Here is a 25,101-nt window from a genome sequence, read left to right as displayed (position 1 = left end):
CATCTCACCTTTCCACCTCAGCGAGCTTGTCCTCATCACCTTGATATGCAGGTAGGTCAACATGTAGAGACAGCCATCTGCCCTCGAGCTCTCCCTTCAGACATGCACACGGTCCCTTTACATTGCAACCCCTGCAAATGCATCTTACTGTAGGGGTATTATTAGAAGCACTCATGTCTTATAGCCCACATTATTATCATAACTGACAGGATGTGCATTAGTTACTTCAGTCTCTGCAGCAGATTGGCCATAATGTTGACACACTAGCATACAGGCCATTTTGGAATTCGGCATGAAGAGTGAAGAACCTGAGGCAGCTGTAGTGCTTTCATGTGTAATAGTCCCAGCTCAAGTTCCCATGAAAGAGGCACTAATGGGTTAACAGTAGAAATGAGAGGGGAAGAGAGGGAAAATCAATGCTTTTGTTGAGGGGAAGAAAGAAAGGCTTTCACAGGTCTATGTATCATTAAGCAATTGAGAAAGCTAATTAGAGTGGGGGGAAAAGATGTGCAGATCTCATAGCTAATTATTTCCATGGCAACCACAGCTCCTGTAGATGATCTGAGGTAGCATTCAGCAAGGCAGACCGTTACACGAAGAGCAAGAGAGACCCCTAGTGGGGTAAAATGAAGGTGTTCATGAGAAGCTATAGACTATAGAGCTTAAAAAACAAACTAATAGCTTTAAAAATAGAACACAATTCATATTTTTTACGTCAGTAGATAATAAACCTTGTGCAAAATCATATTCTTGGAACAATCACTATGGATAACTGATAAAAATTCAAATAAAACTGTGGGTTTTTTAAGATGTTAATCCTCCCTTACAGAGAAAAATAAATGTTTATTTTTTCAATCAAAGAACATAATCAAGAATGTATCTTAAACTTAAACCAATTGATAAAAATTTTTTTCCAGGAGCCACCCTAAGCACTATGTGTCATGCTTTAAAGATCTATTATTATGATACATATAACTTGTCTGGTAGGTGAAAGGTGGTAGGAGTCATTATTTTGCTGCTTTACACTCAATGCAGGCACAAGCTTCTACATTTCTATTTATTCCCAAACACACCACTATTGTTCCTTCCGTAAACATAGCAAACTCCAGTGCACAGGAGAGTGTTTCTACAGGAGTACCCTTATACATATACTACAAATGTACAACCCCATTTCCAATGAAGTTGGGGCATTGTGTAAAACATAAATAAAAACAGAATACAATGATTTGCAAATCCTTTTCAACCTATATTCAATTGATGAATTTTTTGTTTTGCAAATATTCACTCATTTTGAATTTGATGCCTGCAACATGTTCCAAAAAAGCTGGGACAGGGGCGACAAAAGACTGGGAAAGTTGAGGAATGCTCAAAAAACACCTGTTTGGAACATTCCACAGGTGAACAGGTTAATTGGAAACAGGTGAGTGTCATGACTGGGTATAAAAGGAGCATCCCCGAAAGGCTCAGTCATTCACAAGCAAGGATAGGGCGAGGTTCACCATTTTGTGAACAACTGTGTGAGCAAATAGCCCAACAGTTTAAGAACAAAGTTTCTCAACATACAATTGCAAGGAATTTAGGGATTTCATCATCTACGGTCCATAATATCATCAAAAGATTCAGAGAATCTGGAGAAATCTCTGCACGTAAGCTGCAAGGCCAAAAATCAACATTGAATGCCCGTGACCTTCGATCCCTCAGGCGGCACTGCATTAAAAACCGACATCAATGTGTAAAGGATATTACCACATGGGCTCAGGAACACTTCAGAAAACCATTGTCAGTTAACACAGTTCGTGTTTACATCTAGTTAAAACTCTACCATGCAAAGCGAAAGCCATGTTTTAAAAACACCCAGAAACGCTGCCGGCTTCTCTGGGCCCGAGCTCATCTGAGATGGACTGACGCCAAGAGGAAAAGTGTGCTGTTGTCTGACGTCCACATTTCAAATTGTTTTTGGAAATTATGGACGTCGTGTCCTCCGGGCCAAAGAGGAAAAGGACAATCCGGATTGTTATCAGCGCTAAGTTCAAAAGCCAGCATCTGTGATGGTATGGGGGTGTGTTAGTGCCTATGGCATGGGTAACTTGCACATCTGTGAAGGCACCATTAATGCTGAAAGGTACATACAGGTTTTGGAGCAACATATGCTGTCATCCAAGCAACGTCTTTTTCAGGGACGTCCCTGCTTATTTCAGCAAGACAATGATAAGCCACATTCTGCACGTGTTATAACAGCGTGGCTTTGTAGTAAATGAGTGCGGGTACTAGACTGGCCTGCCTGCAGTCCATACCTGTCTCCCATTGAAAATGTGTGGCGCATTATGAAGCGCAAAATACGACAAAGGAGACCCCGGACTGTTGAGCAACTAAGTTGTACATCAAGCAAGAATGGGAAAGAATTCCACCTACAAAGCAACAATCAACAATTAGTGTCCTCAGTTCCCAAACGCTTATTGAGTGCTGTTAAAAGGAAAGGTGATGTAACACAGTGGTAAACATGCCCCTGTCCCAGCTTTTTGGAACGTGTTGCAGGCATCAAATTCAAAGTGAGTGAATATTTGCAAAAAAACAATAAAGTTTATCAGTTTGAACATTAAATATCTTGTCTTTGTAGTGTATTCAATTGAATATAGGTTGAAAAGGATTTGCAAATCATTGTATTCTGTTTTTATTTACGTTTTACACAACGTCCCAACTTCATTGGAATTGAGGTTGTATAAATATATACGATCTGGCAATGACTTCACCAAAACTGTGCTGTATTCATTGGTGAAAGTGTGATAAGGTTACCGTGTCAAAACTTCACACAATAAATGACGAGAAGTTTAACTGTTGAGTCAAAGTTGCATTGTGTTTAATTTTATGTAAAAATATCATAGAAAAAATGAAAAATAGGAGGTGGGTAATGATTTGTCCATGGTAGTCAGAGTTGACCCTCTAAACAATGTCATTCAGTGTCTCTGTTTGCTGGGGTCAATCTTCTCCAGGTGAACCAGGGGTTTGAGTTGCTCAGCAAAGCTGCGCATGTCCTCTGACACAGTGTCCTGACCGGCAGGAGCCAACACACTCAGCTCCACCAGGTATGAAAGCGATAGACGCTCTGTGTTCTCCGTGTTCCCCGGTACCAGGATACGTGACAGCTTACTAACCACAATTTTCATTACACCTTTGCGGAATATGTGCCCATTAGCCACAAACTCATGGTCCATGCGGAAGCCCATCTCATTGAGGAACTCTGGCAGGCTGTGAGAGCCAGCCACGTCCACACAGTTGCGCACCAGAGCATGGCGGCTCTTGTCTCCGACTTCAGGTTGGCCCAAGTAACGTAGGTGCCATGGAGATGTGGGGTGGGAGAGTGAGCGACGGGCACGCAGAATGAAAGGATTTCCTTGTTGGCCTTTCAGAAGATAAACCAGTTCATGATCTGTAAAGGTCTCCGGTTCCATGTTGTCACACAGACCTCGAAGGCGATGCAAGAGGCTTTCCAGGGCCTGGTCTAACACACTGCCTGAATAAAGAAAGAGGAGAGGAAAAATATGCATACATATATAAATGAAATATTCATACAGTGATGTGATGGTCTGGACTGCACAATATGTGGTATTTATAATATTTACACAATAAACACTGCAAAACATCCAACCAACTGTGACACATAGAGCTGACGCAGAAAGGGAACTTTGTCACAAACATTTTAGATGTTGTCACTTAAGATTAAAAATCAGTTTGGACCATTGCCATGCTGGCAGTCTTGCAGTATCATACAACATTGTAGTTTAACAGTCATACAATAAATCCTACCTGAAGGTTATAATATTCAATTATTGATTCAACTGTTTTAAAAGAGGTCAGACTGTATTTTGTGATAATGTTGAATTCCATCGCATTTTATAGCGTTTCTAATATCTTGTTTGTTTAAATGAAGATTTACGTTTTGAGACTCCGTTATCCAAACACCAAACATAAGGAAATATATTTTAGAAGAACGGTTTCATCCCAACACTTTCCCAGAGAATGTGAGCCAAGAACCACTGAAGTTGTTTTGGTAGCTCATAGTTTCCTAACACCTCATCAGGGTACTTTGTGTTGGTTTATCCTTCAATTTATCACCCGTCTGTGATCAGTGGTAGTGGGGAAATGTTTTCCTGTTTTATGCATTATAATGATACAGAGAATCACGTGGTTGTTAGATAATAATAAATCATGATTTATTATGTAAATGTACATAACTTTAAAACTTATAGACACCTAGTGAAGTTGTGTCACAACACCATAGCAGTACTGTAACACTTGCCACTCATGGCACATATTGTTTTGTATCACTCAGTCCCACAGGCCATGTAACATTATAACACCTACGGACAGACAGTCTGCTGAGATGTCTTATGCTCTGTCCTCGGCTGTGTATTTTTTTCTGACATTGCTCACCTTGCAGCAGGTACTCCATCATATTGATCGTGCCCCCGGTGACAGGCATCACTGTGACTGGCGGAGCCTCCATCTTTATTCAGGTTGTTTTTGAATCTGGAGGAGGGAAATGTTATTAGCTCATATGTATCATAACATACGCACGTAATGTTACCTACATGTTAGTATGCTTAATAAAGTGAGATAGCTGGCTATCTTAATGTTTGTTTCCTTACCTGAGATACCCCCAACAACACAATGCAGCTGTTCTCTTGCTGAGGTAAAACCGAATAAATGTTAGGTGTTCGTCTTCGGTAGAGGCTCCGCAGTAAAGACCGAGGATCCGCTAGGCCTCGACGGCTTGTTCGGTCAACACACCGCTGGTAGCCACACAGCTAGCTCAGCTAAGTTTGATATCATGAGTTAGCCACGACGAAAGCTGCGTTACTCAAGCTTCAACGTCAAGTTGCGTGAATGGGATGACTTATATTTATCTGTGAATACAAAGAGCCGATTAAAAGAACAGTAACAACACAGCTCGGTTAGTTAGTAAGAGAATAAACACAGTCAGTAACAGTGAATGAAACCCATTTTTCTTCTCCCTCTGTTTTTGCCCCCTCTCAGCGGTTTGCATCCAACCTCGAGGCGCACTACAGCCACCTACTGGACCACTGGAGTACTTTCCTCTTCTTCTTTTAGTTTTATGGCGGGATCCAACCATGACTATTAAGGTACATACTTCCACCTGCTGTGCCGGAGTATGTGGCATGAGTTATAGTTAAATTCGACTACTTTACATCTCACACTGGGGCAGCATTACAGTTATTTTCCTAAGTGATGGAACAAGTGAATTAATAGCATATCATATACCCCATTAACAGTAAAAGACCTGCACACAACATTTTCCTCAAGTTGTCAGCTGAAAGTACTGTCAGTAAAATATATTTAAATAGTAAAAAAGTAAATGTTTTCATTATTCAACTGTGAATAAGATGTATATAATTGGGTTATCAGAAGTGACACATTAACATGTAAGCAATGGTGGGAGAGCTCAGATTTACTTCACTTTTCTTTTACTACTATAAAAGTATCAATACCACACTGTAAAAAATACTTTACCATTACAAATGCAACCGAAAGCTTTCCTAACTGCGCAGAAGTAGCTATTATAAGCAAAATGTAGGCCTAAGGTAACAAAAGTAAAAGAACTCTACATGCTGTTAAATTATTATTGATATTATTGTTTTATTATTACTGATTAAAATGCAAGCCATAATAATTGTTGTAGCTGGTTGAGGTGGATTTTAAGTAGCTATACTTTAATCTATAACAACAATGATATTTTATAAGCTCATGATATGTTTTGATTTAAATTATGAATCTGTAAAGTAATTATTGCTGTTAAGTGAATGTAATGGAGGGGGAAAGTATAGTATATCCCTATAAAATATAGTGAAGTAGAAATCATAAAATGAAATAATTACCACAGAATTTTACTTAAGTTCAGTAAGAAAATGCACTTACTTTCCACCACTGTGGAAGCCTTTTAATGTGGTTGCTTTTTTAGGTGTAGCCAATTTAAATTTCTTAATACAGTTTTATTAATGTAAGTTACTATTCCTGTCAAATAAATGTAGTGGAGTTAAATGGTACAATATTTATCTCTGCCAGTGTCCTCAAGTAAAGTGTAATACCCCAAATATGTACTTAAATACAGTATGTGCATGTATATTGTAGCTATGGTGTATAAAGACAGTAAACACAACTAGTATACATTTTTACACAAACCTCTTTAATAAATTAGTATCAAACCAACGTTTCTCATTAAAATTCTGGACCAATATAAATATTTTGGTTGGGAACACCTGAATTATTATTCAGAAAGGATGTCCCTGTGTTTGAAAAAAGGTAAAAAAAAAAAAAAAAAAAAAAGAAATAAAAAAGAAAAGAAACTAATAGTAATTTTTATTGTGGAACGAATTGAGTCAGCTCTTATTCGTGGGTCACTTCACTCAGTAAGGAAACTTCCATTCCAAAACGTCCATTGCTTAAAAATTTCCCTTCAGAACATGCGTGGGTGAAGTCACATACATGTTTTCGTCATGAAGCCCATTTTTTGAGGAATCATTTACTTAATCATGTGACAGTGAAGGTGGGAACTCATTACATCTGTGGCATTTATGGACCATGTTTATGGACCTTTTTCTTTATACATTTATTTCACTATACACACATTCACTGTAAGTCATATGATTGTTTGTTATTTTAGCAGGTCTCCTGATGACAATTGATGAATAAATCACTGAAGTCTCCTCTTCCACCTGCAGTAAAAAGTAAGAAATCTCATCACCCAACAGAACATCACACATGTTAGTTCATTGCTGCATGTGGTATAAGGTTATTCCATCACCATCATATAACACTTACCCTGCCATTCAAGCCACAGCAAGAAACGTATATAGGAAACGCTTAAAGAGAGAGAAACAGAAACAGAATGAGGGGCGACACCTAAACTTGCTGAGCCCAGTGACATCTGTTTCAAGGCAGCAGACCACTAAACAAGCAATAAACAGGAAGTTTAATGAGACAAAGAGCTGCATAGCCTACCTGCCCACAATCTTGGTCTGAGATAGCAAATTAAAAGTGCTATTAAAATAAGACATGTAAGGGTTGCTGATGTTCCATAAATAACTGGAATCAGATATTCAGGCTCTGGAGGTATATCTGAAAAACCAACATAAGAATGAATATTTCATTTATTCAGGTCATGAGTTTCTTAAATAAAAGTACGGCAAAACACCCACCTGTTTTATTATAAGCATTTGATGGTCCAAGAGTGCTGTTAACTGTACTGTATCCATCAAACGTCTGCTTTCTACTGCAATTTAAATCCCCATATGCATCTACAAGTCCTGTCCTTGTGTCTGTCACATTCGATGTGCTGTTTGGATTGATTTTACTGAATTCCATGTCACACACCACAGCACAAGAAACAGATGAATCCTCTCTGTGATGTACTGTAAAATGGCAAAAAAAAAAAGATTATAAATTAAACAGTTTAATTTTGATATTTAAATCACTGTATGTGTGTTATATTCTCACCTGTAATAACACACAAGTTGATAGTAAGTAGCTTCTGCACGTGTCCATTACATCCACTTGTCCAGCAGATATATTTCCCAGCATCTGCTCTTTTCACATTTAAAATGTGTATAGACTTGTTGGAAGTCACAAAGTGTGATTCCCTAAGTGCAGTCATGTTACTGACTTCAAAAGTCCATTTTAAGTTAGTCAATTCACCTGGACATGCATGAATAAAATTGCTGCCCGCAGTTACATAGAATGTCTTATTAGTTTCTTTCAGAATTCCTGGAGGAAAAAAAAGGTATAAATTATTTAAACAGAGGATAGGATTTCGAAATGTTTAGAACTAGATCCACAATGCAGTTTGGAACTTAATGTATTCTGTTTTACGACAACATATTATAACAGTCACAATTGCTCTGACCTTTCTTCACACTGGTGACTCTGGTATATTTATTCCAACAATTGTCTTTAATACAATTTTCACACCAGTACAGGCCTTCATCCTCCTCTGTGAAGTTATCAATGACCAAGGAACCATCACGCAGAACCTTCATTCTGGGACGGAGGACCTGCTGAAGGTGTTGTACTCCTGTCTTGTCTTCAAAAAATATCTGGATTTTGTTACTACGTCCATCTTTCTCGTAAAGCCATTTGAAAGAGACGGAGCCACTTTTGTTATGTTGACATGGTATCACAGCTTCACACCCCAGTGACAATTGAAGGTGATTTTCGGCTGCTAAAATATAAGATTTCTGTTAATAGTCACTTCAAAAATGTTAAATATGAATAATGTATTGCCAAACAACAGTAACATCACAGAACTGCATTTTAAATACAGTGTAATATCAATGATTGAGTTACTTACTCTTTCCTGAGGCAAAAAAGGATGAATTCCAAATAATCAGTAGAAAAATAAAGCCTTTTTGCATCGTGCTTGAGGCACTCATGTCTCTGCAGAAATAAAGACAATGTTGAACAGATAGAAACACCCCCTCAGTGGTTACACTATTACTGCTCTTCAAAACAGAGACTCTGCCTCACATCAGAAGGTTTTAGATTGAATTCAAGTAGAGACATCGGAAGTGGTCCAACAGCCAATGCAGAGGAAATTTACCGTGGCTTTCACCCACGCTGTTTTTCTGATTGTGTGGCATTTATTACACTTTTTGCATTAGCATATGTGTTAAGGTGCAGTATGTACAGCAGTAGCAAGTGTAATTTCTCATATAAAGGTGTCAAACTGATTGTACTCACTGCTTTTTATACGTCTGTAAGATAGGATGTAACCTATTTGAGTAAAAAAAACATTGTAATTGTGCTCTTAATTCAATTTACTCATCTGCCGGGCTTAAAATCAGCTGAGAGTTTCTTGCAGTGTTTCGCCTTCAAAAAGGCTTTCATGCGCTGCAGTTATGAGGTTTAGAGGTTTATTTTAAGGCTCTGAAATGTCAAAAGATTATTTAGGTTTACAGTGATCACTGATAAGCACAGTGTCTGGAAAGTGCAACAATGGAAAAGTTTACATGACAAGAACAATATGAATCAGATGTGAGTCATATCCACAGCAAGCTTATTCATGCTTAATGATTTAAGATGCCTTACTCATTTGTGAGTTCTTTATAGTTTTGATTTAATTTTTGATTTTAACATGATGGCCTATGCAGTCTGAGCTTTGATCAAAGCACCACAGAATAGACCACACAGTTGGATCAATGCCTCTCTTAAACAGTTCAGTAAGTAAACTGTGCATCAGTAACATCTCCTTCTCATATCAAACAGTTTGTGTCCAGTGCTGTTAATGCATGATTACGTGTGCTGTTAAATACATCTAGAAGAAAATGTGTAAATTACTTGAGTACATGAATTGTAATTTGTACAACTGGTTCTGTATGTTTCTAATTGATTTAAATAGTTGAGACAAAAACCGATTAATTAGAGATTAATAGAGATAATTAGAAGATAATTTTATTATATTATCCTAATTTTTTATTAATAAACATGTCTTCATAATCCGTTGTTAACATAGTTTTCACAATCTTAATTTCACATCTTGTTCACAATTACAAATATAAACGCTTACCTTCTTTTAATCTAATCTAATGCCTTGTTATCGGATACTCCAAAATCCGCTATTTGCGTCCGCACTTGAAGTCATCATATTCCCCGCCCATCTGCCATTACGTCATATCTAGCGAGTTGAGAGTTGTGTTTTGCCTCTCAGTGTTTGTCATCAAGTAGGACACTTTGGGACAAACCCTTTTTTTGTGTGTGCGTCTGTGTCGGAATGGAGTTAACTGAAGCTTTCCTGACACTTCACTGGGGCTTGCCGCGTTTGCATCACTTGTTGGCTCTACTTTGTCTTGTCGCCGTCGTCTATAAACTCGCCACCTTTGCTCGCCAAAAGAAGGGATGTGTTCCGAAGCTATGAGGATTTCCCAGGACCACCGACACACTGGCTTTTTGGACATGTTTTGGAGGTAATTCAGTCACGAGCACGCAGCCAAAAAAGCAGCAACTTTATGTAACAATGTGCAAAGTCTATTTGGCTTCTATATCCTTTTTTTTTTTTTTTTTTTTTTAGAGTATTCCTGCATAATGAGGACTTAAATTTCCAATAATCCGTATGAACTTGTATTTATTATATGAATTAATATATTATGTTATTATATTATATTCCATGTATTTACTTTATTACTGCTCATTAGAGCTACGCAGTGGGTAAACATCACAGTCCGGGCAAACACACTATCCTCCGCAGGTATTCAGTCATACGTAAATGAGTTACAAAGCATGCAGGCTGTAGGGTTAAAATGTGTTTGTTAAGCTACCTATGTTTTCATTTTTCTTTCAGTTTAAACAGGATGGGACAGACTTTGACACGTTAATGGCATGGACAAAACAGTACCCTTATGCTTTCCCATTGTGGTTTGGTCCCTTTTTTTGTGTCCTCAACATCCACCATCCAGATTATGTGAAAACCATACTGGCATCAACAGGTGTGTGAGCCATTCTTTGTCTTATCTTTACTGAAATGATACACCATTAAAACCTCGTAGTGTTAAATTCAGTGCTTTTATGGGACCATTTGACTACAGTTTTATAGCTAAAGGTCAATGTAACATTTTATTTGTTTGTTTCCCAACAGAGCCAAAAGATGATGTTTCATATCGTTTTATTCTGTCTTGGATTGGTAAGACGAGTCCGCCTGTCTCCTGGAGCATATTTTGGCCTATTGTAGAGTTGTTTTTTCAGCTGCTTTACTCACACACACACACACACACACACACACACACACACACACACACACTCACTCACACTGTTTGTTTGTCTTCAGGAGAAGGCTTATTGGTGTCGAGCGGTCAGAAGTGGTTTCGACACAGAAGGCTCTTGACCCCAGGTTTCCATTATGACGTTTTGAAACCTTACGTAAAACTGATGTCAGATTCGACTAAAACTATGTTGGTATGTAAAGTTTAGTTGTGTAAATCACAATTCATAAAAATTAAATAAAGATTGTAATGTAATGGTGAAATAATGTTAAAGGTCCAATGTTTAATATTTAAGAGGCGCTATTGGCAGAGTATAATTAGTGTATAATCACCTGCATATAGGAATCGTTATTTTTTTGTTACCTTAAAATAAGTTGTTTGTGTATATATATATATAGAAGCCGCAGGTTGTCTTCCATGGAGTCCGCCATGTTAAACCGCCATGTTTCTACAGTAGCCCAGAAGGCATAAACCAAACACTGGCCCTAGATATAGGCGATTGTGTTTTCACAGCTTGGAAAGGGAGGGGGAAGCGAGGGAGTTGCAGTCTGCTGGTTAATTATCATATTTTGTGGTAGAGTTGCAAAAGTTGAGCTATTGAGTGCGTTGGAGTTTTTTCCCCTGCAGAGATATCACATCGGTTCTCTCACTGTTGCCAGGACAAATGGGGAAGTTATGCAAACAGCAACGAGTCCTTTGAATTGTTTCAACATGTGAGCCTTATGACTCTGGACAGCATCTTGAAGTGTGCTTTCAGCTACAACAGCAACTGTCAGACTGAGAGGTAAGACTGTACAAAGCTTTTCCCATCACTCACTATTTCAGTTTTGTGTTGTCAGTTTTTTACTGTTTCAGTTGTCTAAATCACAAGTGGAGTGGATTTAGCTTATACATGTTTGCCTGTTTTCTCATTTCAGTGGAACAAATGTGTACATCAAAGCAGTGTATGAACTCAGTGATCTGATAAACCTGCGGTTGAGGACATTTCCATACCACAGTGACCTAATTTTCTACCTCAGCCCACATGGGTACAGATACAGAAAGGCAATCAAAGTGGCTCAGAGTCATACAGGTAAAATCTGAACACATAATTAATGACAATCTGAGACTAAATATCAATCATACTCAATTTAAATAATTTGCAAGATTGCACACTCATGCACTGAGCTTTTGCTAAATATGGTTAGTGTGCCAATACTCATCCATTATCTTGTTTTTTGAAGAGGAAGTCATAAAAAAGAGGAAAGAAGCACTGAAGGAAGAGAAGGAGCTGGACCGCATACAAGCCAAGAAAAACTTGGACTTTCTGAACATCCTTCTCTTAGCAAGAGTATGTTAAGTGGTCAAGTAACTTTAAGTTTTCTTACCTACTGATTTCAGAAAATTCTCACTTTTGCTCAATGTATTGACATCGGTGAGTTTGATGTGCAGCCAAGGTTTAAAACTCCACACGTAATAATAATAAGCATAATCATAAATTTTTGTGCCATTCATGGCACTCAGTTTCACCATATATAAGATAATACATTATAAATCATCAAATAAGTAATAAGTGAGGAAAATGTATTTAGTGCTTTTCACAGACATAAGTCACAAAGTGCTTTACAGAGACGGTATACAACAATGCATAATAATAAATCAAGCAGTGTATAGATATATATATACATTCATACACAGGCGCACACAGATACATACATACATTTACATACATACAAAAAATGTAGACGTGATGCATGCATGTTACCCAAACTCAAGTGTATCTTCAGCTGCTTTTTGAAGGAATCTACAGAATCTACAGACCGTAAGAGTGGGGGCAGAGCATTTCACAGTCTAGGTGCTACTGCCTCAAAAGCTCGATCATCCCGGGTCTTAAGGCGGGTGCGTGACAGACAGCAAATTTAGCACATTTGACCAAAAGGAGTGAGTTGATGTGTACGGTGGTAGTAGTTCAGCTACATATGCAGGAGCCTGGATGTGCAAAGCTCTGTACATAAGGGTGAAAATTAAACTGTATCCTATATGCAACAGGGGGCCAGTGAAGGTACCTAAGTATAGGGGTAATGTGCGCAGTAATCACAGTAATCAATGCATGATGAAATAAAGGAATGTATAAGCATCTCGAGTTCAACAGTTAAAACTATGGATCTCAGCTTGCTGATATCCGTTGGAAAAACTGGTCCACTGCTTAAGGATTTGTCAAATATTACCCCAAAATTATACAGATTTGAGTGGGCAGCAGAGGGAAGAGGCCCAATACTATGCATAATCACGGGGGCAACATTTTCTGGAACAAAACCAGAACCTCAGTTTTAGCATTGAGCATTGAGCTATAGAAATTTTTCTGCAGTCCAGTCCCTAATAGTATTAAGACAGTACTGGAGCCTAAATAACCCGAAAGCCTCACTAGGTTTAAAAGAAAAGTCGAGTTGGATATCATCTGCAAATAGATGGTATGCTATGTTAAATCTGTTTAACATAGCATACCACCATCAAGTATAAAGAAAATAACAAGATAATTACGATTGAAGTTAAGACATGCAATAAACAACAAGGCAGCAATAAGTTAGTTAAAAACTGTATATTATAAAATTAGATGCTGTTAAAACAGAGTGAGTTGTAATGATCTGTGCTGCAGAGTTCTGAATGAATTTAAGTCAGTGAATGTGGGGATGCGAGCCAGGTTTACATTGCAGCAGTCAATGAGTGACGTAAAACTTCCATGGAGTGTTGTGCAATGTGTAGTCTGTGATAGAAGAAGGCAGTCCCGCTGGGGAATTTCAACACAATACCAGGGCTCTTAACCTGTGTGGAGACAATGGTTTGAGCAATGGGGAGTGAAAAAGTGTGGATTTGAAACCGATGTAAATAAATTTTAAATAAGACAGTAGGGATAACTGTATAATAACAATAATTAAAATTGGAAGAGTGCACTCAGTAGAGTTGAGGATAGGGATTGATAAAATTTTATTAATACAATGGCATTATCGATTCTGCTTGTTGGTCCAGTTCTTTATCAATTGATTCCTGATCAATTTTCTGTGTGGAAAAAAAGCAAACACAGTTTTTCAGCAATAAATGCAACTGTTTTATTATCTCCCAATCTGAACACAATGTAGAAACAAGAGTTGAAAAATGGCATGCATGTGCAAAAGTTACACTGTTTGACTGAGAGGATATAATAAAAACAATAAGTCGTGTATAAAACCTGAGATCATATTAGAATTTGGCAGAATGTGTAAATATCATGTACAGGTGGCAAAACCCCAGTGCAGAAGGAAACAAAGAAGGCTGCTGATAATGTGCGTAAGCTGTCTCATGTTCAGCATATAAATGGCCACAGTTACAAAAGCAGCAGTCAGGCTTTTTGTCTTCTTATGAGACACTCTTGAGCAGCGGCTTGAAAACTAAAACTCAAATCCTTTGTGCAGGGGCTGATTAAGACAAGATAGGACAATGCTGCTTGCTGTAAACATCCCTATGCTGCTGGTGCCTAACTCACCTCAACTTTATTGCTGGTATACCATCATGTACAGCCCTTTATCAGATAAAAAAATAAGACAGTTTTATCAAAAGTCAATATAGTATGGCAAATATTAAAATGTCATGTCCTTGGGGGCAACATTTACTGAGAGAAAAAGCTTGTCTCTGCCAGCTCAACTTTTGACCTGGTGGACAAGTAGACTCGCTTGCGTTATCTCTGTGACTTCCATTACTCAGTACCAACCTGCCATTATTTTTAATGCATATTTTATACTTTTTTATCACAGTTTCATTGTTACGTGTACTACTTTTTAAAAGTGTTTTACAGGTAAAGTAGATAGTTAATATTCCTACTAGTTGTAGTAGTGGTAATAGTAGTTGTACTCGTAGCAGTAATGGCACAAATAGTATGTTTATTTCCCATTTATTTTTTACACTTTTGTCTTTTATCTCACCTTTAGGATGAGAAACAGCAGGGTCTGTCAGATGAAGATATACGAGCAGAAGTGGACACCTTCATGTTTGAGGGCCATGACACCACAGCCAGTGGCATCTCTTTCATCCTCTACAGTCTGGCCTGCCACCCAGAACACCAGAAGATTTGCAGGGATGAGATCATGCAAGTCTTGGATGGCAAGGACACCATGGACTGGTAGGCTTAGTGTAGTGTTGAAAACATTGCTATACAAAGCAGTGCCAGTATGTGTAACAACAGCTGCTGTGGGTGAGGTTTTGGCTGGCACTTTATTGTTTAGAATATCAACAACTAACCAAACCTTGTGTCTTGTCTTATTTTTAAGGGAGGATCTCAGTAAAATTCCATACACTACAATGTGCATAAAAGAATCCCTTCGTATTTACCCGCCTGTACCAGGAATGTCCAGAAAAATCACCAAACCTATTACCTTTTGTGATGGAAGGACTTTGCCGGAAGGTTTGTTGTTAATGTTTTTGGGAAGTTCATGTAGATAAGGCATACTTTATATAATAACTTTTACCCTCCCGGTAAAAGATGAAATATTAACTTTTCAAATTGGCCATAATGGATCTGTGGCCTTAGTTTGTGTTTAACAAAGTCAGCCTTGCACAACATTTGGCAGATAGTTACTCTTAAACAAACATTTTCCCCTTTTGTTTCCCCAAAAGTAGCTTTAAGGTTGTTAAAACAATTCCACATACAAAACCCCATATGCTGTATTATTATGGCTCCACCATTTTATCAAATGAAAATATCCCAGATGTCTTCTGCGTCATTTAATATACATTTTCCAAAGGTTATGTTGGTTTGTCCAAGGATTGACAACATAGCCGGTCGTAGTGGTCAAACTGACACTGACAGGCTGTTGCTCGTTCAGGTGTTAAGTGGTAGTGGAAGCACACTTATTTAGCCAAGTTTGGTCTATTTGTATTCATACATTGTCCCTGCACAATCCTAAACTAAAACACACAATTCTTTTCTTTTTTGTAGGTAGTTACATTGGCACAAGTGTGTTTGGGATTCACAGGAATGGAATTGTCTGGGAAAACCCTGATGTAAGTCAAGATGATATTCTGAGCAAAAACCTTGGTGAAGTGAAAGCTCACCTGTGCCCGCTCACTACATGGTGGACATTGTTAATAGAACCAGTGATGGAAGTAAAAGTATGATGCTTGCCCAGCACACTGCTTCTGCATAACCTGTGTCAAATAATAGAGGTGACGTAGTCATAAAATTAGTGCATAATAAATCAACTAAAGGGATAGTTTTGGTTTTTTGAAGTGGGGTTGGATGAGGTTCTTATCCATAGTCAGTGTGTTACCTACAGTAGGCAGTGGTCTGCACGCCCCCTGTTTGGAGAAGCAGACAGGAGTACCAGTATGGAAGCTAAGCAATGCACTGCTATGGATGGGGGCAGCAAAAAAAAACATATTTTAGCCACCTAAATCTATATAAATTCAAGTGTATATTATTTAGAATATTTTTAATGCTTTACCTTGCCGTCGGACAGCCCTTTCCGACGGAAAACAGAAGCATTTATAGCGATCATCATCAAAGCCACCAGACTCAGGACACAGGAGTTGCTCCACAGCAACTTACCAACTAACTAAAATGACTGTTTTTGTCAGAGGAGTCTGGTGTAGAGAGTGCGATATAAAGGCTTCAGTTTCCCATCTGACAGCAAGATAAAGAGAGGTGAAAATACTCTAAATATAGTGTACAGTTAAACTGAAGAAGGACATTTTCTAGGTGGCTAAAATACATTTTCTTCTGTAGTACACAGCAATGCATTTCTTAGCTTCCGTGCTGGTACTCCTGTCTGCTTCTCCAAACTGCAGGCATGCCTACCACTGTTTGCTCTACACTGACTATGGATAAGTACCTCATACAACCCCACTTTATAAAACCTGAACTATCCTTTTAATAGTTAAACCAGGAGTGCCTTAGTTGGTTAGGTGGTCAACTCCCAAATGATTAACACGACACTGCCATTTGTTTTTACTGTCTCGTCTCTACATAGGTCTTTGACCCACTGCGTTTCCTACCAGAGAATGTTTCCAAGAGGTCACCTCATGCATTTGTGCCCTTCTCTGCTGGGCCAAGGTTTGTTCACAGCTGATACCTTGTGACTGGGTCATTAAAAACTAGGGAGGGAGGATCTCAGTTTACAGCTACACACTGTCTATTTATCTGACAATTGTATGCTGTATGTGGATGTTTAACCCCTCTTTTCACCAACACAATATAATTAGGGTTATGAGATAGGGTGAACTCAGTTTCACCTAGGATTGATCCAATTTAAAACAATACACAAACCCCAAGAGGAAATACTTGTTAGGATATTAGGCTTGATGTGTGATAATGTGGATTATTCTCCAGTATAATATGAATCATGTAAGTGAATTTACAATACAAACTTGAGCTTACAAACAGGACAGGAGTTAGTATTTAATGGAGCATTTAAACTTTGCAAACCTTTGGATTTTACTGAACAACATTGTGTGCATGTGTCCCTTATCTGCCATCAGTTTTGTTATCATGTTTACCCAGAGAGGTGCTGCATGTGCTGTGTCGGAAAGATGGACAAATATAATTTAGGCTTACAGATTTAGTTTAATAGCAAAGGAGAACAAATGAAAGCAGAAAAGACGCACTACCTGAATGTACTTGGATTTATGGACAACATAAAAGAAACACTTTACAACACAATAGTCCTGCAGTAAAAACTAATGTGGGTAAGCCTTTTGGCAGTTCATCATGTGCTTTATCATATGGACATTTAGTGCAAGACTATTGACATTTTTTTTGTCCACTCTATTCTAATATTATGTCAGTACATACTAAAAATAATAAAAATTCTGGTACTGATGACATGTCTTATTATATTATTGCTTAAAAGCATTTAAATTACCATCATGTTCCTCATAATGTTTTTATGTTTTCCTCCCTCAGAAACTGCATTGGTCAGAACTTTGCCATGAATGAGATGAAAGTGGTGATAGCCCTGACACTGAAGAAATACCACCTGATAGAGGACCCCAACTGGAAACCCAAGATAATTCCTAGACTGGTGCTTCGTTCACTCAATGGGATCCACATCAAGATTAAACCTGTAGACCCACAAGTGTAAAGGGAAATATGTGCAGGAAATTATGGAAACCTGGAAAATACACTACAGAAAATTTTATATTGAGTACTAATTTCTAACACTTTACTAAGTTCACAAACAAATCATGATGAAATGATGAACTGTGCAGTATTTTGTAACATTTATTTAGTGACTGATTACTTGCTGAAACAGAAGCTGCATTTGTATTCTACAATCATTTTCTCACAGTGGGGCAGGTTTATATGTGTAAAAGAAATAGGACCTATATTGTGGTAAAATCTGTTTTTAATAACCTTTTTTAATTTGTAAAGGCATTATCCAATATAACATTGGTTCTCAGTTCTGAGCATATTCATAAAGCCTGTTAACATTGTCTTTGTTCAAGTTCAGCTTATTTATTTCCATAACCCGTACTTAAACATTAACAAAGTTGACTACCATTGTGTCAAGAGTCGTGTCTGGCCAGTCATGAAAGAGATTTGAGTCTGTGCCGCATGAATTCATTTATAACCAGGTCCAAAGTAGGTCTGGAGGTAAAAAGAAATCAGGTCTATGGTTACCGCCAAAATAAAGTTGTAGGTATGTGCAGTATACAATACACTCTTATTATACTGGATCACGTTTGTTCTTAACCTGTGCTGGTTGCTAAGAAGCTTTTAGAGGACCTTTTTTTTAAAATCAGGTATACATTTGGAATACAAGTCGTTAATATCAGCAAGTGCAATGTACCATTATTAATCACAGCTGAAATCACTGTAGAGAGTTATGAGTCAAAAGTAATTCATTTTTTATTTACAGTCGTATGATTACAAAATCCACACGCCCACAAGGACAAAAAGTCACCAGCACAGTTTGTAAACGTGAAACACCTCGTCTGTTTTTGATCTCAAACCTTTCACTTATTTAAAGATCCCATGAAATGGCAACTTCTTAAAAAAAACAGCTCCTTCCTAGACAGCAGTGGATCTTTAGTGGTGAAAGGTGAACTTACAAGTCCAACTATTTGTCATCTGATCATTGTGCACATAGTATTAACCTTACTGTCAAATGTCCCCACAACACTGTTTTCAAAAGGAAATACAAAGGGGCGTTGCGGTGGCCTCGTGGTTAAGATGTAAAATTTACTGAAACCGCTGGGTGCGATTCTGGTTGAGGACTTCTCTTGCAGGTCACTTTCCCTTGCTCCTCCATTTCCTGTCACCTCTCTACTGTCCACCTTCGAATAAAAGCAAAAAATGTCCCCAAAAGACATAATTCCCCCACTTCACAGGACCTTTACACTGGAAGTACTACTTTGCTCCACCAGTTTATTACACGTGTGACACTGTTGCTTTTTCTGCTACTGAGCAAAGAATTCCTATGTCTCAAGTCAGTTCAAACTAAATATGACCATTAAAGCATACTAAATCCAAATATTTCTGTTTTTACTAACTTTTATTTTGCAGTGAAGTTGGTATTTGTTAATGTGCTGCCATTTTAATTCTGCTACGTTCTGTTATGAATCAACAACAGTCCAATTCATGTACTTTAAAATCCTTGTATTTACAGTATACTGGTGCTGAGGAAATGGCCAACCACTTAAAACTCAATATACTGGAAAAAGCCAAAGGACAAATATGATCAACATACTGTTTAGACAGTGCAAATGGCTTTTTATCTGCAGAAGAATCCAAATGAATAACTACAAGTTTGCAGCACCACTTTCATGGGATGCCACATATAGATTTTGGACACAGATTAGGTCAGTGTAACAGGCAATTAATAATGGTACCTGCAAGTTTGCAGTCAATCCTCAATGAAAACCTTTGTGCACAAGTCACCATCTAGTGGCTTAGTAGAACAAATACAAGACACTTCAGTTGATATTATGTTGGTCTAACGCATGTAATGGAAATGTTTCAGTGAATAAAACACCTGATCACATTATATCAATAGGGTTTCAAATAAAAAGCAGCCCTGTGTTTTGATAGAAACTGACTTCAGGTCTGAATTCTCTGACTTTCCTTACTTCTCACAGTAAAATATTTTATATAAAAGTACTTTTTTGCCATTTGTTTAACAGCATTATCAAAATACTACAGAAGTGAAAAAAAGGTTGAAACGAGTTTAGTAGAAAAAAAAAAAAAAAAATCCAACTTTACATCCAACACATCAAAATCATAACTGAATGGCCCATCATATCCATGTCACCTGTCACATACGGACTAAGTACTCAGAGGCTCAAATGCTCACTGCCAAGTCTTTTATGTTCATTTTGTTTGCAATTGACAAGATTCTACGGTTTTCTGGCCGACTTATTAACTGCTGACTTAGTAATTTAAATGATATCTCGTGACAGACAACAGAGAAATTGCGTGGTGCCTTTTTGTAATGACGATGAGTAACAACAAATAAAAAAAGAAATTGAGAAGTGATGACTTCCTCTGCCAGGTCATAGTCCCTGATGTGTCTGCTGGTAACCTGAGAGTCAGCAGCTTTAAGAAACAGATTAGATGAGTAGTGAAGGGGTGGGTTTCTTGCCCGGCCAAGCTTCTTTGGCATACTTCTTTTTGCGTGGCTCGTTGTGGGTCTCTGGTAGGTATGGGGCTGTGACAGGGGTGGGGTTTAGGGTGACAGGGGGCTGGGGAGCCTCTGGGGCCAGGTCCACCTCTGGTGCTGGATTGGGGAAAGGCAGAGGAAGCCCTCCCTGCATAGCAGCACCTCCTGGCGCTCCTGTTGGCTGGTTCTCATGACTGGTGGGAGGCAAGTCCCCATAGAGACCACCGCCCAAGCTGTAGCCGTGGATGCGTTTTGAAGTCAGGTCGTCGAGACCCAGAGTGTTTTGGCCCTCTGATCTGCGTTTCTGCAGCAGGGATGACAGAGTATTAACTTCACAAGTCATACATTCAGCCCCTGACATTACACCTTCACTACCTTTGCAGGTCATAAACCTAACCCACTGCAAATGATCAACATCTATGCAATATATATAAGTACACTACTTATTTTCAGTTGAAACAGACCATAACCAAACCCTGGTGCCATGCTCACGCAGGAGCAGTTTTTATTCTTGCTTAAAAGTAACAACACACAGTAATACTTTGTATCCTGTCAACTGAAATGTGCCAACTAAATCAGAACTTTTTAAATGACAAAACCAAAGCTTACCTTGATAGGGATGACAGCAGTCTGCACCATATTTCTAAAGCGTCCCACTGAGGGGTCTATATCCTCTGTAAGTATTTAAAAAAAACAAGTGTTACAATTTATTGCTGGGTGCATTTCTTCTTTTCAAAAGTAGAAATGCACATATTGGATCAGTGATATAGCTTGGTTATATATTGACAGCATGACAGGAAGCCCCCTCATAGCAAAACCCTTCCAAATAAATCCAGAAAATTAATTAATTAGATGTTTTCTGTCTCTGAAAGTTTTGTGCCAAACTTAGATTGTGAAAATATATACAAGCCAAATTACAGTTGTTTTAACATAGAGTTGTTTCATGGTATGCAGTGTTTGTGTTTTCTTCAATACTGCTTTCACTTTGATTTGTACCTGGGTTAATAATGGAGTCCTCTTCATTGAAGGTCACCCTGGAGTTCCTCCGTTTCCTCTTAGGTCTCTGGATTTCCAGGTTACCCTCCTCAATGGTCAGTAGGGAGATGCGCTTGTTGTGAGCTGTGTTGAACTCTGTAAGGTTCTGGTGGAATGCAGACAAGAAAAGAAAAACGTGTGTAATGCGGCTGCACTGATATCAAGATATTACTACTTTATAACACAACAATATAAAAGACTGAGCAGGAGAAGGACAGATAGCATCATAAAACTAAGGGGGGAGTTAACAGAGCTACTTGTCATTAATAGGCATAAACAGGCCATACAATCACTAGTTCTTATGTTAATGTTATGTAAACATTTTTGGACAGCGCATTTTGTTTTATTACTACTCATACAATTTATAAACTGTAAAGATTGAAACAAAATGCTAAATATTAAACTTGATGAACAAATCTATAAAAATAAAACAATAATTAAGACACAAGACGCGGCCATTTTCTTTCTCTGTTACAGTGTATTGTTGAGAGCATTACAATGTTGTTTTCAAGAAACTAAATGTACCTCCAGCTCTGTTTCTTCCTCTGGAAGCCCAAGCAGTCCTTTCAGCTCCTCATCCTCTCCTGTTTTACTGTCCCCTGTGCCAGCGGTGCCCTGGGTTTGGGGTTTCTCTCTGATGGTGTAGGTCCGTGTTGAGGCCCCAAAAGATATTGTAGAGTCAATGGGAACCTGCTGAGGCTTGTGTGCCTCCAGACGGATGTGTCCAAGGAAAGTACCGTGTGCTAAAACAGTGACATTCAGGAAACAGGATTTGCACATGTTAGGAAAGGTTATTCATAGTTTGCAGATGTTACATTGTGGGATTCAGTCCTGGTGGAAATGCATGTGTTGCTGTCATGCTAAGCCTGAGAGACGGAGAACAATACTTTAAGATGGCTCTGCAAACCATAAGACTTTGTCTTACAAGTGTGATTGTAAAGAATGTCTTACTGCTGTTGAGGTCTATGAGAAAGACCCTTTTCAGGTGTTTGTGGTAGACCAGGGCAGCATGGACACGCGAGCATGACTGATGATCGATGGTGAAGTCGCACCAGTCGGGGTTCCTCCCAAACAGGTAGTACTTCTTTTCATCTATGATCAGTTTCTAGAAGGGAGAGACAAGTTTCAGTGAATCATGGTCATTAAAGCCACGGGGGGGTTAAGGTCTGCAAGCACTCTGCAATGTGCCCCTGAGCCATAACTCAACAGTGTTACTTCCCACTGAAAAGCTTAAATCTCGGGGCTAATGTTGCTTTTGCACCGTTTGAAGCCATGCAGCCATAGAAAACCGAGGTGGACTGTCAGGCTTGTATCTGGTGCATTCAACAAACGTACCACCCAGCATACCACAGTAGCATTAACAGCATTGAGCTGATTTCCAGTTACCTCCATTAGTTTGTCTCCCTTCATCACGTCTAAATGGAGCCCTGGGGGCGGCTTGCCTGCCCTGAAAGAAAACAGCTTTGTGAGCGTTTAAAACATTTAAAACAGAACATTTCTGCAAAGCTGACACACTACACACAATACATTAATAACTTTGCTTGGTTTTTCTTGTATCGCTTGAAGATTAATTCATAAAAACGAGTGCTTGGACCTCTACAGTCAGCTTATGGAAACCTCTACTGCGGTCGTCATCATCTAAAGCAACGCTATCACACATCTAGACACAAGGTTAGCAGTGTTAAAATGTCCTATCTATATCACAGAAGGCCTCCTGTTGTTCGTAAGTTGCGCTCTTGTAATTAAACATGTGGAGCATCTTCTAGAAAAGACGACAACACACAGCCCAACGCCATTTCTAAACCAATGGCAGCGTTAACGGGTTAGCTTGCTAGCTGGCATGGTTGCTAACGTTAGCTACAGTAACTACAAGCTTCCCTCTGAGTAAAAGTGAGTTGTATAAATAAGTCAGCGTTTTTGGGTTTTTTTTAGCTCGTTTGCATCTGATATTGCATTACAGACAAGTAGTTACAACTTTCGCATGTGCATTTTCTCACCATGTTGGACAATCAAAAGGTGGAGGACTCTCTTTGCTTATTTTAGTCGCCATCTTGCCTCATCTTCTCAGAGCCGCGCTGCATGCTGGGTAAACGTCTCTTTGGGTTTTTGGGAGTTGTAGTCAAAATACTGCAGCACGAGTACTGACAGGAACTAGGCAAATAGATCACATCTCTCCTGTACTGGCTTCCCTGTAAAATGTAGAATAGAATTTAAAATCCTCCTCCTCACCTATAAAGCTCTTCATGGTCAGGCCCCTTCATATCTTAAAGAGCTCATAGTACCCTATTACCCCACTGGAACACTACGTTCTCTGAATGCTGGGCTACTTGTGGTTCCTATAGTCTCTAAAAGTAGAACAGGAGCCAGAGCCTTCAGTTACCAAGCTCCTCTCCTGGGGAACCAGCTTCCAGTTGTGGTTTTGGAGGCAGACACCCTCACCACATTCAAGAGTAGGCTTAAGACATTCCTCTTTGATAAAGCTTATAGTTAGGGCTGGATCAGGTGAGTCCTGAACCATCCCTTAGTTATGCTGCTATAGGCCTAGACTATCAGGGGATTTCCCATGGTGCACAGAGCTCCTCTCTTCCTCTCTCTTTCTGCACTCATTCATGTCCCTTTAATGCATGTTACTAACTTCACTTCTTCCCCGGAGTTCTTGTGCCTTCTCGTCTCGCAGGTTCTTATCGATCCTGGTGGAGCCTCCTGCCATGGTCCTGCTAGATTGCCATTACCAGTACTGTTGTTGCTGTGCACCTGTCTGTCTGTCTGTCTGTCTCTCTGTGTCTCTGTCTGTCTGTCTGTCTGTGTCTCTCTCTCTCTCTCTCTCTCTCTCTCTCACCCCAACTGGTCGAGACAGACGACCACCCACCTAGAGCCGGAGGATCTGTCCTAGGTTTCTGCCTTTTAACAGGCAGTTTTTCCTTGCCCTTGTTGCCAAGTGCTTGCTCATGGTGGTACTGTTGGGTCTCTGTAAATAATGTTTTAAAGAGTTCGGTCTAGACCTGCTCTATTTGAAAAGTGTCCTGAGATAACTTCTGTTATGAATTGGCGCTAAATAATAAAATTGAATTGAATTGAATTGAATTGAATAGTCTTACAATCCCAACACGTTGCATTCAAATTAGGCCACCAGAGCCATTTGATAGAATATATTATGTCCCTTAACTTAAACTAAAAGAGGGTAAACTCTTCATACTCTCATTGTGCTAGCATCAAGTGAGGGGTATTGCAGTGAATAAGAACAACTTTGAACTCCCTCTAGAACCACTAGGGGTCCTCAAATCCCAGATATCTGACTAACTAACTGCTACAAAAAAATGTCTTTGAATTACTCTTGTTGTTGTGTATAGGTGTGAGAACCTGAACAAGACAGGTGTTTTCAGATGTGAATATTCACTGCAAGGGCCTTGCACCTAACAACATGTTATGTCTTGACTCTGGTTACTGAGGAAAAGCATACATTTACATTTTCTCTACACAAGTAACACAGGTGTTTAGTCGTGGTAGCATCTCTTGTGGCATTGTTGGATCATGGAAAAGAGAGGGGGGGAGCCCTCCAAGAGATTCACCCAGTAGACTAGGCTGATCTTTGAGGAAAGTGGAAAGTGTTGTGGGTTTTGTCAGATGCTGTGAGGGGCTGCTTCGTCATGTCACAGAGGTGGGAGGATGCAGAACAGATCAGCAGAAGGAAGTGA

The 25,101-nt window shown here is 39.0% G+C and overlaps 4 protein-coding genes and 1 non-coding gene across 5 annotated transcripts; 1 reads left to right on the top strand and 4 right to left on the bottom strand.

The window, feature by feature from the left end:
- Window positions 1–2,840: 2,840 nt before the first annotated feature.
- On the bottom strand, window positions 2,841–5,062 carry med18 (mediator of RNA polymerase II transcription, subunit 18 homolog (yeast)). The gene is made up of 3 exons (XM_051407401.1): window positions 4,647–5,062; window positions 4,432–4,527; window positions 2,841–3,511 (listed from the first exon to the last, which is right to left on the bottom strand). Exons 2-3 carry the CDS (start codon window positions 4,502–4,504, stop codon window positions 2,955–2,957), a joined length of 630 nt encoding a protein of 209 aa, XP_051263361.1. The 5' UTR covers window positions 4,505–4,527; window positions 4,647–5,062; the 3' UTR covers window positions 2,841–2,954.
- A 1,121-nt stretch (window positions 5,063–6,183) lies between these two features.
- LOC127367694 (carcinoembryonic antigen-related cell adhesion molecule 15-like) lies at window positions 6,184–9,693 on the bottom strand. The gene is made up of 8 exons (XM_051407748.1): window positions 9,578–9,693; window positions 8,363–8,448; window positions 7,919–8,233; window positions 7,513–7,779; window positions 7,215–7,427; window positions 7,018–7,134; window positions 6,838–6,878; window positions 6,184–6,731 (listed from the first exon to the last, which is right to left on the bottom strand). Exons 2-8 carry the CDS (start codon window positions 8,442–8,444, stop codon window positions 6,618–6,620), a joined length of 1,149 nt encoding a protein of 382 aa, XP_051263708.1. The 5' UTR covers window positions 8,445–8,448; window positions 9,578–9,693; the 3' UTR covers window positions 6,184–6,617.
- On the top strand, window positions 9,678–18,206 carry LOC127367691 (cytochrome P450 4B1). Its single transcript, XM_051407745.1, is given in 13 exon segments — window positions 9,678–9,886; window positions 9,888–9,974; window positions 10,349–10,493; window positions 10,643–10,687; window positions 10,832–10,959; window positions 11,426–11,550; window positions 11,684–11,838; window positions 11,990–12,096; window positions 14,708–14,898; window positions 15,047–15,180; window positions 15,715–15,779; window positions 16,745–16,827; window positions 17,677–18,206. Coding segments are annotated over 13 exon segments (1,548 nt in total). The 5' UTR covers window positions 9,678–9,781; the 3' UTR covers window positions 17,855–18,206.
- A 390-nt stretch (window positions 18,207–18,596) lies between these two features.
- On the bottom strand, window positions 18,597–23,509 carry ppp1r8b (protein phosphatase 1, regulatory subunit 8b). Its single transcript, XM_051407750.1, has 7 exons — window positions 23,404–23,509; window positions 22,793–22,853; window positions 22,358–22,511; window positions 21,932–22,149; window positions 21,368–21,512; window positions 20,981–21,045; window positions 18,597–20,675 (listed from the first exon to the last, which is right to left on the bottom strand). The coding sequence occupies exons 1-7, from the start codon at window positions 23,454–23,456 to the stop codon at window positions 20,322–20,324; spliced, it is 1,050 nt and encodes a 349-aa protein (XP_051263710.1). The 5' UTR covers window positions 23,457–23,509; the 3' UTR covers window positions 18,597–20,321.
- LOC127367771 (small Cajal body-specific RNA 1) lies at window positions 22,587–22,728 on the bottom strand. Its single transcript, XR_007885539.1, has one exon. It is a non-coding gene; the product is annotated as a small Cajal body-specific RNA 1 (non-coding RNA).
- Window positions 23,510–25,101: the final 1,592 nt, after the last annotated feature.

The sequence above is a fragment of the Dicentrarchus labrax genome, unplaced genomic scaffold (genome assembly GCF_905237075.1).
Source record: "Dicentrarchus labrax unplaced genomic scaffold, dlabrax2021, whole genome shotgun sequence".
Classification (NCBI taxonomy): domain Eukaryota; kingdom Metazoa; phylum Chordata; class Actinopteri; family Moronidae; genus Dicentrarchus; species Dicentrarchus labrax.
This window is presented reverse-complemented; position numbering and strand designations above follow the sequence as displayed.